Source organism: Coregonus clupeaformis, unplaced genomic scaffold, assembly GCF_020615455.1.
Source record: "Coregonus clupeaformis isolate EN_2021a unplaced genomic scaffold, ASM2061545v1 scaf2733, whole genome shotgun sequence".
In the NCBI taxonomy this organism is placed as follows: domain Eukaryota; kingdom Metazoa; phylum Chordata; class Actinopteri; order Salmoniformes; family Salmonidae; genus Coregonus; species Coregonus clupeaformis.
In genome coordinates, this window is record NW_025536187.1 from 1,805 (window position 1) to 15,000 (window position 13,196).

Genomic DNA, 13,196 nt, shown 5'->3' on the forward strand with positions numbered 1-13,196 from the left:
CTCTGGTTCGGTCCATTAACAGACCTGATCCCCTCTGGTTCAGTCCATTAACAGACCTGATCCCCTCTGGTTCAGTCCATTAACAGACCTGATCCCCTCTGGTTCGGTCCATTACCAGACCTGATCCCCTCTGGTTCAGTCCATTAACAGACCTGATCCCCTCTGGTTCGGTCCATTACCAGACCTGATCCCCTCTGGTTCAGTCCATTTATAGCTGTGTTTTTGACTCAAACCAGGCAGAGATAAATGAATACATTTTTTCAAGTATTTGAAATCCAGGTCTGGTGTGTGTGTGCTTACGCGCGTGTGTGTATAAGGTGTGTGTGTGTGTATAAGGTGTGTGTGTGTGTGAGTGTGTGTGTGTGTATAAGGTGTGTGTGTGTACTCACCCCAGGCCCAGCTGTCGACAGACCACCTCCACGTCGCTCTCATCCCATTGGTCGTCGCAGACCGACCCCCACACGCCCCCGTGGAACACCTCAACACGCCCCTCCCACGCCGACACCCCCCCCACCAACCTCACCGGGACCACCGCTACCACTGGACACACACACACACACAGAAACACACACACACACACACAGAAACACACACACACAGACACACACAGAGAGGACAGAGTGAGCCCAAACTAACATCTCTTCATTACACATATTTCTGTTAGGACCCGACCCCCAATACATTATCTACTAGCCCAGTCTGAATAGTACTAGTCCCCTCCCCCCATACATTATCTACTAGCCCAGTCTGAATAGTACTAGTCTCCTCCCCCCATACATTATCTCCTAGCCCAGTCTGAATAGTACTAGTCTCCACCCCCATACATTATCTACTAGCCCAGTCTGAATAGTACTAGTCTCCTCCCCCCATACATTATCTCCCTAGCCCAGTCTGAATAGTACTAGTCTCCTCCCCTTATACATTATCTCCTAGCCCAGTCTGAATAGTACTAGTCTCCTCCCTCCATACATTATCTACTAGCCCAGTCTGAATAGTACTAGTCTCCTCCCCCTATACATTATCTACTAGCCCAGTCTGAATAGTACTAGCCCCCCTCCTCACCCCCCATACATTATCTACTAGCCCAGTCTGAATAGTACTAGTCTCCTCCCCCATACATTATCTACTAGCCCAGTCTGAATAGTACTAGTCTCCACCCCCATACATTATCTCCTAGCCCAGTCTGAATAGTACTAGTCTCCTCCCCCATACATTATCTACTAGCCCAGTCTGAATAGTACTAGACTCCTCCCCCTATACATTATCTACTAGCCCAGTCTGAATAGTACTAGTCTCCTCCCCCATACATTATCTCCTAGCCCAGTCTGAATAGTACTAGTCTCCACCCCCCATACATTATCTCCTAGCCCAGTCTGAATAGTACCAGTCTCCTCCCCCATACATTATCTCCTAGCCCAGTCTGGAATAGTACTAGTCTCCTCCCCCTATACATTATCTACTAGCCCAGTCTGAATAGTACTAGCCCCCTCCTCACCCCCCATACATTATCTACTAGCCCAGTCTGAATAGTACTAGTCTCCTCCCCCTATACATTATCTACTAGCCCAGTCTGAATAGTACTAGTCTCTCCCCTATACATTATCTACTAGCCCAGTCTGAATAGTACTAGACTCCTCCCCCTATACATTATCTCCTAGCCCAGTGTGAATAGTACTAGTCTCCCTCCCCCATACATTATCTACTAGCCCAGTCTGAATAGTACTAGTCTCCTCCCCCATACATTATCTACTAGCCCAGTCTGAATAGTACTAGTCTCCTCACCCCCATACATTATCTACTAGCCCAGTCTGAATAGTACTAGTCTCCTCCCCCTATACATGATCTACTAGCCCAGTCTGAATAGTACTAGTCTCCTCCCCCATACATTATCTACTAGCCCAGTCTGAATAGTACTAGTCTCCTCCTCCCCATACATTATCTCCTAGCCCAGTCTGAATAGTACTAGTCTCCACCCCCCATACATTATCTCTAGCCCAGTCTGAACAGTACCAGTCTCCTCCCCCATACATTATCTCCTAGCCCAGTCTGAATAGTACTAGTCTCCTCCCCCTATACATTATCTACTAGCCCAGTCTGAATAGTACTAGCCCCCTCCTCACCCCCATACATTATCTACTAGCCCAGTCTGAATAGTACTAGTCTCTTCCCCCTATACATTATCTACTAGCCCAGTCTGAATAGTACTAGTCTCCTCCCCCTATACATTATCTACTAGCCCAGTCTGAATAGTACTAGACTCTCCCCCTATACATTATCTCCTAGCCCAGTGTGAATAGTACTAGTCTCCTCCCCCCTACATTATCTACTAGCCCAGTCTGAATAGTACTAGTCTCCTCCCCCATACATTATCTACTAGCCCAGTCTGAATAGTACTAGTCTCCTCCCCCCATACATTATCTACTAGCCCAGTCTGAATAGTACTAGTCTCCATCCCCCCATACATTATCTCCTAGCCCAGTCTGTATAGTACTAGTCTCCATCCCCCATACATTATCTACTAGCCCAGTCTGAATAGTACTAGTCTCCATCATACATTATCTACTAACCCAGTCTGAATAGTACTAGTCTCCATCCCCATACATTATCTACTAGCCCAGTCTGAATAGTACTAGTCTCCATCCCCCCATACATTATCTACTAGCCCAGTCTGAATAGTACTAGTCTCCATTCCCCCATACATTATCTACTAGCCCAGTCTGAATAGTACTAGTCTCCTCCCCCCTATACATTATCTACTAGCCCAGTCTGAATAGTACTAGTCTCATCCCCCATACATGATCTACTAGCCCAGTCTGAATAGTACTAGTCTCCTCCCCCTATACATTATCTACTAGCCCAGTCTGAATAGTACTAGTCTCCTCCCCCCATACATTATCCTACTAGCCCAGTCTGAATAGTATTAGACTCTCTCCCTATACATTATCTACTAGCCCAGTCTGAATAGTACTAGTCTCCTCCCCTATACATTATCTCCTAGCCCAGTCTGAATAGTACTAGTCTCCTCCCCCCATACATGATCTACTAGCCCAGTCTGAATAGTACTAGTCTCCTCACCCCCATACATTTTCTACTAGCCCAGTCTGGAATAGTACTAGTCTCCTCCCCCATACATTATCTACTAGCCCAGTCTCAATAGTACTAGTCTCCTCCCCCTCCCTATACATTATCTACTAGCCCATTCTGAATAGTACTAGTCTCCTCCCCCTATACATTATCTACTAGCCCAGTCTGAATAGTACTAGTCTCCTCCCCCATACATTATCTACTAGCCCAGTCTGAATAGTACTAGTCTCCTCCCCCCATACATTATCTACTAGCCCAGTGTGAATAGTACTAGTCTCTTCCCCATATACATTATCTACTAGCCCAGTCTGAATAGTACTAGTCTCCTCCCCTATACATTATCTACTAGCCCAGTCTGAATAGTACTAGTCTCCTCCCCCTATACATTATCTACTAGCCCAGTCTGAATAGTACTAGTCTCCTCCCCCTATACATTATCTCCCAGCCCAGTCTGAATAGTACTAGTCTCCTCCCCCATACATTATCTACTAGGCCAGTCTGAATAGTACTAGTCTCCCCCCCATACATTATCTACTAGCCCAGTCTGAATAGTACTAGTCTCCTCCCCCTATACATTATTTACTAGCCCAGTCTGAATTGTACTAGTCTCCTCCCCTATACATTATCTACTAGCCCAGTCTGAATAGTGCTAACCCCCTCCTCACCCCCCATACATTATCTCCTAGCCCAGTCTGAATAGTACTAGTCTCCTCCCCCATACATTATCTCCTAGCCCAGTCTGAATAGTACTAGTCTCCTCCCCCTATACATTATCTACTAGCCCAGTCTGAATAGTACTAGTCTCCTCCCCCATACATTATCTACTAGCACAGTCTGAATTGTACTAGTCTCCTCCCCCTATACATTATCTACTAGCCCAGTCTGAATAGTACTAGTCTCCATCCCCCATACATTATCTACTAGCCCAGTCTGAATAGTACTAGTCTCCATCCCCCATACATTATCAACTAGCCCAGTCTGAATAGTACTAGTCTCCATCCCCCATACATTATCTACTAGCCCAGTCTGAATAGTACTAGTCTCCATCCCCCATACATTATCTACTAGCCCAGTCTGAATAGTACTAGTCTCCATCCCCCATACATTATCTACTAGCCCAGTCTGAATAGTACTAGTCTCCTCCCCCCTATACATTATCTACTAGCCCAGTCTGAATAGTACTAGTCTCCATCCCCCATACATTATCTCCTAGCCCAGTCTGTATAGTACTAGTCTCCATCCCCCATACATTATCTACTAGCCCAGTCTAAATAGTACTAGTCTCCATCCCCCATACATTATCTACTAGCCCAGTCTGAATAGTACTAGTCTCCATCCCCATACATTATCTACTAGCCCAGTCTGAATAGTACTAGTCTCCATCCCCATACATTATCTACTAGCCCAGTCTGAATAGTACTAGTCTCCATCCCTCATACATTATCTACTAGCCCAGTCTGAATAGTACTAGTCTCCTCCCCCCTATACATTATCTACTAGCCCAGTCTGAATAGTACTAGTCTCCATCCCCCATACATTATCTACTAGCCCAGTCTGAATAGTACTAGTCTCCTCCCCCCTATACATTATCTACTAGCCCAGTCTGAATAGTACTAGTCTCCTCCCCCCATACATTATCTACTAGCCCAGTCTGAATAGTACTAGACTCCTCCCCCTATACATTATCTACTAGCCCAGTCTGAATAGTACTAGTCTCTCCCCCTATACATTATCTCCTAGCCCAGTCTGAATAGTACTAGTCTCCTCCCCCATACATGATCTACTAGCCCAGTCTGAATAGTACTAGTCTCCTCACCCCCATACATTTTCTACTAGCCCAGTCTGAATAGTACTAGTCTCCTCCCCCCCCATACATTATCTACTAGCCCAGTCTGAATAGTACTAGTCTCCTCCCCTCCCTATACATTATCTACTAGCCCAGTCTGAATAGTACTAGTCTCCTCCCCCTATACATTATCTACTAGCCCAGTCTGAATAGTACTAGTCCCCTCCCCCCCATACATTATCTACTAGCCCAGTCTGAATAGTACTAGTCTCCTCCCCCCATACATTATCTACTAGCCCAGTCTGAATAGTACTAGTCTCTTCCCCATATACATTATCTACTAGCCCAGTCTGAATAGTACTAGTCTCCTCCCCCTATACATTATCTACTAGCCCAGTCTGAATAGTACTAGACTACTCCCCCCTATACATTATCTACTAGCCCAGTCTGAATAGTACTAGTCTCCTCCCCCTATACATTATCTCCTAGCCCAGTCTGAATAGTACTAGTCTCCTCCCCCATACATTATCTACTAGCCCAGTCTGAATAGTACTAGTCTCCTCCCCCATACATTATCTACTAGCCCAGTCTGAATAGTACTAGTCTCCTCCCCCTATACATTATCTACTAGCCCAGTCTGAATAGTACTAGTCTCCTCCCCCCATACATTATTTACTAGCCCAGTCTGAATTGTACTAGTCTCCTCCCCCTATACATTATCTACTAGCCCAGTCTGAATAGTACTAGCCCCCTCTCACCCCCATACATTATCTCCTAGCCCAGTCTGAATAGTACTAGTCTCCTCCCCCATACATTATCTCCTAGCCCAGTCTGAATAGTACTAGTCTCCTCCCCCTATACATTATCTACTAGCCCAGTCTGAATAGTACTAGTCTCCTCCCCCCCATACATTATCTACTAGCCCAGTCTGAATTGTACTAGTCTCCTCCCCCTATACATTATCTACTAGCCCAGTCTGAATAGTACTAGCCCCCTCCTCACCCCCATACATTATCTCCCTAGCCCAGTCTGAATAGTACTAGTCTCCTCCCCCATACATTATCTCCTAGCCCAGTCTGAATAGTACTAGTCTCCTCCCCCTATACATTATCTACTAGCCCAGTCTGAATAGTACTAGCCCCCCTCCCTCACCCCCATACATTATCTACTAGCCCAGTCTGGAATAGTACTAGTCTCCTCCCCTATACATTATCTACTAGCCCAGTCTGAATAGTACTAGTCTCCTCCCCCTATACATTATCTACTAGCCCAGTCTGAATAGTACTAGACTCCTCCCCCTATACATTATCTACTAGCCCAGTCTGAATAGTACTAGTCTCCTCCCCCTATACATTATCTCCTAGCCAAGTCTGAATAGTACTAGTCTCCTCCCCCCATACATTATCTACTAGCCCAGTCTGAATAGTACTAGTCTCCTCCCCCCATACATTATCTACTAGCCCAGTCTGAATAGTACTAGTCTCCTCCCCCCATACATTATCTACTAGCCCAGTCTGAATAGTACTAGTCTCCTCCCCCATACATTATCTCCTAGCCCAGTCTGAATAGTACTAATCTCCACCCCCCATACATTATCTACTAGCCCAGTCTGAATAGTACTAGTCTCCTCCCCCAATACATTATCTACTAGCCCAGTCTGAATAGTACTAGTCTCCTCCCCCATACATTATCTACTAGCCCAGTCTGAATAGTACTAGTCTCCACCCCCATACATTATCTCCTAGCCCAGTCTGAATAGTACTAGTCTCCTCCCCCATACATTATCTACTAGCCCAGTCTGAATAGTACTAGACTCCTCCCCCTATACATTATCTACTAGCCCAGTCTGAATAGTACTAGACTCCTCCCCCTATACATTATCTACTAGCCCAGTCTGAATAGTACTAGTCTCCTCCCCCCCATACATTATCTCCTAGCCCAGTCTGAATAGTACTAGTCTCCACCCCCATACATTATCTCTAGCCCAGTCTGAATAGTACCAGTCTCCTCCCCCATACATTATCTCCTAGCCCAGTCTGAATAGTACTAGTCTCCTCCCCCTATACATTATCTACTAGCCCAGTCTGAATAGTACTAGCCCCCTCCTCACCCCCATACATTATCTACTAGCCCAGTCTGAATAGTACTAGTCTCCTCCCCCTATACATTATCTACTAGGCCAGTCTGAATAGTACTAGTCTCCCCCATACATTATCTACTAGCCCAGTCTGAATAGTACTAGTCTCCTCCCCCTATACATTATTTACTAGCCCAGTCTGAATTGTACTAGTCTCCTCCCCCTATACATTATCTACTAGCCCAGTCTGAATAGTGCTAACCCCCTCCTCACCCCCATACATTATCTCCTAGCCCAGTCTGAATAGTACTAGTCTCCTCCCCCCATACATTATCTCCTAGCCCAGTCTGAATAGTACTAGTCTCCTCCCCCTATACATTATCTACTAGCCCAGTCTGAATAGTACTAGTCTCCTCCCCCCCATACATTATCTACTAGCACAGTCTGAATTGTACTAGTCTCCTCCCCCTATACATTATCTACTAGCCCAGTCTGAATAGTACTAGTCTCCATCCCCCATACATTATCTACTAGCCCAGTCTGAATAGTACTAGTCTCCATCCCCCATACATTATCAACTAGCCCAGTCTGAATAGTACTAGTTTCCATCCCCCCATACATTATCTACTAGCCCAGTCTGAATAGTACTAGTCTCCATCCCCATACATTATCTACTAGCCCAGTCTGAATAGTACTAGTCTCCATCCCCCATACATTATCTACTAGCCCAGTCTGAATAGTACTAGTCTCCTCCCCCCATACATTATCTACTAGCCCAGTCTGAATAGTACTAGTCTCCATCCCCCATACATTATCTCTAGCCCAGTCTGTATAGTACTAGTCTCCATCCCCCATACATTATCTACTAGCCCAGTCTAAATAGTACTAGTCTCCATCCCCCATACATTATCTACTAGCCCAGTCTGAATAGTACTAGTCTCCATCCCCCATACATTATCTACTAGCCCAGTCTGAATAGTACTAGTCTCCATCCCCCCATACATTATCTACTAGCCCAGTCTGAATAGTACTAGTCTCCATCCCTCATACATTATCTACTAGCCCAGTCTGAATAGTATAGTCTCCTCCCCCTATACATTATCTACTAGCCCAGTCTGAATAGTACTAGTCTCCATCCCCCATACATTATCTACTAGCCCAGTCTGAATAGTACTAGTCTCCTCCCCTATACATTATCTACTAGCCCAGTCTGAATAGTACTAGTCTCCTCCCCCATACATTATCTACTAGCCCAGTCTGAATAGTACTAGACTCCTCCCCCTATACATTATCTACTAGCCCAGTCTGAATAGTACTAGTCTCCTCCCCCTATACATTATCTCCTAGCCCAGTCTGAATAGTACTAGTCTCCTCCCCCCATACATGATCTACTAGCCCAGTCTGAATAGTACTAGTCTCCTCACCCCCATACATTTTCTACTAGCCCAGTCTGAATAGTACTAGTCTCCTCCCCCCCATACATTATCTACTAGCCCAGTCTCAATAGTACTAGTCTCCTCCCCTCCCTATACATTATCTACTAGCCCATTCTGAATAGTACTAGTCTCCTCCCCTATACATTATCTACTAGCCCAGTCTGAATAGTACTAGTCTCCTCCCCCATACATTATCTACTAGCCCAGTCTGAATAGTACTAGTCTCCTCCCCCATACATTATCTACTAGCCCAGTCTGAATAGTACTAGTCTCTTCCCCCATATACATTATCTACTAGCCCAGTCTGAATAGTACTAGTCTCCTCCCCCTATACATTATCTACTAGCCCAGTCTGAATAGTACTAGACTCCTCCCCCTATACATTATCTACTAGCCCAGTCTGAATAGTACTAGTCTCCTCCCCTATACATTATCTCCTAGCCCAGTCTGAATAGTACTAGTCTCCTCCCCCCATACATTATCTACTAGCCCAGTCTGAATAGTACTAGTCTCCTCCCCCTATACATTATCTACTAGCCCAGTCTGAATAGTACTAGTCTCCTCCCCCTATACATTATCTACTAGCCCAGTCTGAATAGTACTAGTCTCCTCCCCCATACATTATTTACTAGCCCAGTCTGAATTGTACTAGTCTCCTCCCCCTATACATTATCTACTAGCCCAGTCTGAATAGTACTAGCCCCCTCCTCACCCCCATACATTATCTCCTAGCCCAGTCTGAATAGTACTAGTCTCCTCCCCCCATACATTATCTCCTAGCCCAGTCTGAATAGTACTAGTCTCCTCCCCCTATACATTATCTACTAGCCCAGTCTGAATAGTACTAGTCTCCTCCCCCCATACATTATCTACTAGCCCAGTCTGAATTGTACTAGTCTCCTCCCCTATACATTATCTACTAGCCCAGTCTGAATAGTACTAGCCCCTCCTCACCCCATACATTATCTCCTAGCCCAGTCTGAATAGTACTAGTCTCCTCCCCCATACATTATCTCCTAGCCCAGTCTGAATAGTACTAGTCTCCTCCCCCTATACATTATCTACTAGCCCAGTCTGAATAGTACTAGCCCCCTCCTCACCCCCATACATTATCTACTAGCCCAGTCTGAATAGTACTAGTCTCCTCCCCCTATACATTATCTACTAGCCCAGTCTGAATAGTACTAGTCTCCTCCCCTATACATTATCTACTAGCCCAGTCTGAATAGTACTAGACTCCTCCCCCTATACATTATCTACTAGCCCAGTCTGAATAGTACTAGTCTCCTCCCCCTATACATTATCTCCTAGCCAAGTCTGAATAGTACTAGTCTCCTTCCCCCATACATTATCTACTAGCCCAGTCTGAATAGTACTAGTCTCCTCCCCCATACATTATCTACTAGCCCAGTCTGAATAGTACTAGTCTCCTCCCCCCATACATTATCTACTAGCCCAGTCTGAATAGTACTAGTCTCCTCCCCCCCATACATTATCTCCTAGCCCAGTCTGAATAGTACTAATCTCCACCCCCCATACATTATCTACTAGCCCAGTCTGAATAGTACTAGTCTCCTCCCCAATACATTATCTACTAGCCCAGTCTGAATAGTACTAGTCTCCTCCCCCATACATTATCTACTAGCCCAGTCTGAATAGTACTAGTCTCCACCCCCCATACATTATCTCCTAGCCCAGTCTGAATAGTACTAGTCTCCTCCCCCATACATTATCTACTAGCCCAGTCTGAATAGTACTAGACTCCTCCCCCTATACATTATCTACTAGCCCAGTCTGAATAGTACTAGACTCCTCCCCCCTATACATTATCTACTAGCCCAGTCTGAATAGTACTAGTCTCCTCCCCCCATACATTATCTCCTAGCCCAGTCTGAATAGTACTAGTCTCCACCCCCCATACATTATCTCCTAGCCCAGTCTGAATAGTACCAGTCTCCTCCCCCCATACATTATCTCCTAGCCCAGTCTGAATAGTACTAGTCTCCTCCCCCTATACATTATCTACTAGCCCAGTCTGAATAGTACTAGCCCCCTCCTCACCCCCCATACATTATCTACTAGCCCAGTCTGAATAGTACTAGTCTCCTCCCCTATACATTATCTACTAGCCCAGTCTGAATAGTACTAGTCTCCTCCCACTATACATTATCTACTAGCCCAGTCTGAATAGTACTAGACTCCTCCCCCTATACATTATCTCCCTAGCCCAGTGTGAATAGTACTAGTCTCCCCCCATACATTATCTACTAGCCCAGTCTGAATAGTACTAGTCTCCTCCCCCATACATTATCTACTAGCCCAGTCTGAATAGTACTAGTCTCCTCACCCCCATACATTATCTCCTAGCCCAGTCTGAATAGTACTAGTCTCCACCCCCCATACATTATCTCTAGCCCAGTCTGAATAGTACCAGTCTCCTCCCCCATACATTATCTCCTAGCCCAGTCTGAATAGTACTAGTCTCCTCCCCCTATACATTATCTACTAGCCCAGTCTGAATAGTACTAGCCCCCTCCTCACCCCCATACATTATCTACTAGCCCAGTCTGAATAGTACTAGTCTCCTCCCCCTATACATTATCTACTAGCCCAGTCTGAATAGTACTAGTCTCCTCCCACTATACATTATCTACTAGCCCAGTCTGGAATAGTACTAGACTCCTCCCTATACATTATCTCCTAGCCCAGTGTGAATAGTACTAGTCTCCTCCCCCCATACATTATCTACTAGCCCAGTCTGAATAGTACTAGTCTCCTCCCCCATACATTATATACTAGCCCAGTCTGAATAGTACTAGTCTCCTCACCCCCATACATTATCTACTAGCCCAGTCTGAATAGTACTAGTCTCCTCCCCCTATACATGATCTACTAGCCCAGTCTGAATAGTACTAGTCTCCTCCCCCATACATTATCTACTAGCCCAGTCTGAATAGTACTAGTCTCCTCCTCCTCATACATTATCTACTAGCCCAGTCTGAATAGTACTAGTCTCCACCCCCATACATTATCTCCTAGCCCAGTCTGAATAGTACCAGTCTCCTCCCCCATACATTATCTCCTAGCCCAGTCTGAATAGTACTAGTCTCCTCCCCCTATACATTATCTACTAGCCCAGTCTGAATAGTACTAGCCCCCCTCCTCACCCCCATACATTATCTACTAGCCCAGTCTGAATAGTACTAGTCTCCCCTCCCCTATACATTATCTACTAGCCCAGTCTGAATAGTACTAGTCTCCTCCCCCTATACATTATCTACTAGCCCAGTCTGAATAGTACTAGACTCCTCCCCCTATACATTATCTCCTAGCCCAGTGTGAATAGTACTAGTCTCCCCCATACATTATCTACTAGCCCAGTCTGAATAGTACTAGTCTCCTCCCCCCATACATTATCTACTAGCCCAGTCTGAATAGTACTAGTCTCCTCACCCCCCATACATTATCTACTAGCCCAGTCTGAATAGTACTAGTCTCCTCCCCCTATACATGATCTACTAGCCCAGTCTGAATAGTACTAGTCTCCACCCCCCATACATTATCTCCTAGCCCAGTCTGAATAGTACTAGTCTCCACCCCCCCATACATTATCTACTAGCCCAGTCTGAATAGTACTAGTCTCCTCCCCCCATACATTATCTACTAGCCCAGTCTGAATAGTACTAGTCTCCTCCCCCCATACATTATCTACTAGCCCAGTCTGAATAGTACTAGTCTCCACCCCCCATACATTATCTCCCTAGCCCAGTCTGAATAGTACTAGTCTCCTCCCCCCATACATTATCTACTAGCCCAGTCTGAATAGTACTAGTCTCCATCCCCCATACATTATCTACTATCCCAGTCTGAATAGTACTAGTCTCCTCCCCCCATACATTATCTACTAGCCCAGTCTGAATAGTACTAGTCTCCTCCCCTATACATTATCTCCTAGCCCAGTCTGAATAGTACTAGTCTCCTCCCCCTATACATTATCTACTAGCCCAGTCTGAATAGTACTAGTCTCCTCCCCCATACATTATCTCTTAGCCCAGTCTGAATAGTACTAGTCTCTCCTCCCCCCATACATTATCTACTAGCCCAGTCTGAATAGTACTAGTCTCCTCCCCCATACATTATCTACTAGCCCAGTCTGAATAGTACTAGTCTCCTCCACCCCCATACATTATCTACTAGCCCAGTCTGAATAGTACTAGTCTCCTCCCCCCATACATTATCTACTAGCCCAGTCTGAATAGTACTAGTCTCCTCCCCCATACATTATCTCCTAGCCCAGTCTGAATAGTACTAGTATCCACCCCCCATACATTATCTACTAGCCCAGTCTGAATAGTACTAGTATCCACCCCCCCCATACATTATCTCCTAGCCCAGTCTGAATAGTACTAGTCTCCTCCCCCCATACATTATCTCCTAGCCCAGTCTGAATAGTACTAGTATCCACCCCCCTATACATTATCTCCTAGCCCAGTCTGAATAGTACTAGTCTCCTCCCCCCATACATTATCTACTAGCCCAGTCTGAATAGTACTAGTCTCCTCCTCCCCATACATTATCTCCTAGCCCAGTCTGAATAGTACTAGTCTCCCCCCCCCATACATTATCTCCTAGGCCAGTCTGAATAGTACCAGTCTCCTCCCCCCATACATTATCTCCTAGCCCAGTCTGAATAGTACTAGTCTCCTCCCCCTATACATTATCTACTAGCCCAGTCTGAATAGTACTAGCCCCCTCCTCACCCCCATACATTATCTACTAGCCCAGTCTGAATAGTACTAGTCTCCTCCCCTCC

At 45.6% G+C, this 13,196-nt stretch overlaps 1 protein-coding gene across 1 annotated transcript in view; it reads right to left on the reverse strand.

The window, feature by feature from the left end:
• Positions 1–389: 389 nt before the first annotated feature.
• LOC121563121 (neurotrypsin-like) overlaps positions 390–13,196 on the reverse strand; it is a gene marked incomplete at its 3' end in the record, with an annotated part of 18,663 nt that continues 5,856 nt past the window's right edge. Inside the window, exon 4 of the mRNA XM_045219773.1 lies at positions 390–540. Within this exon, the coding sequence (XP_045075708.1) occupies positions 390–540 (151 nt within the window). The remainder of the gene's footprint in view (positions 541–13,196) is intronic.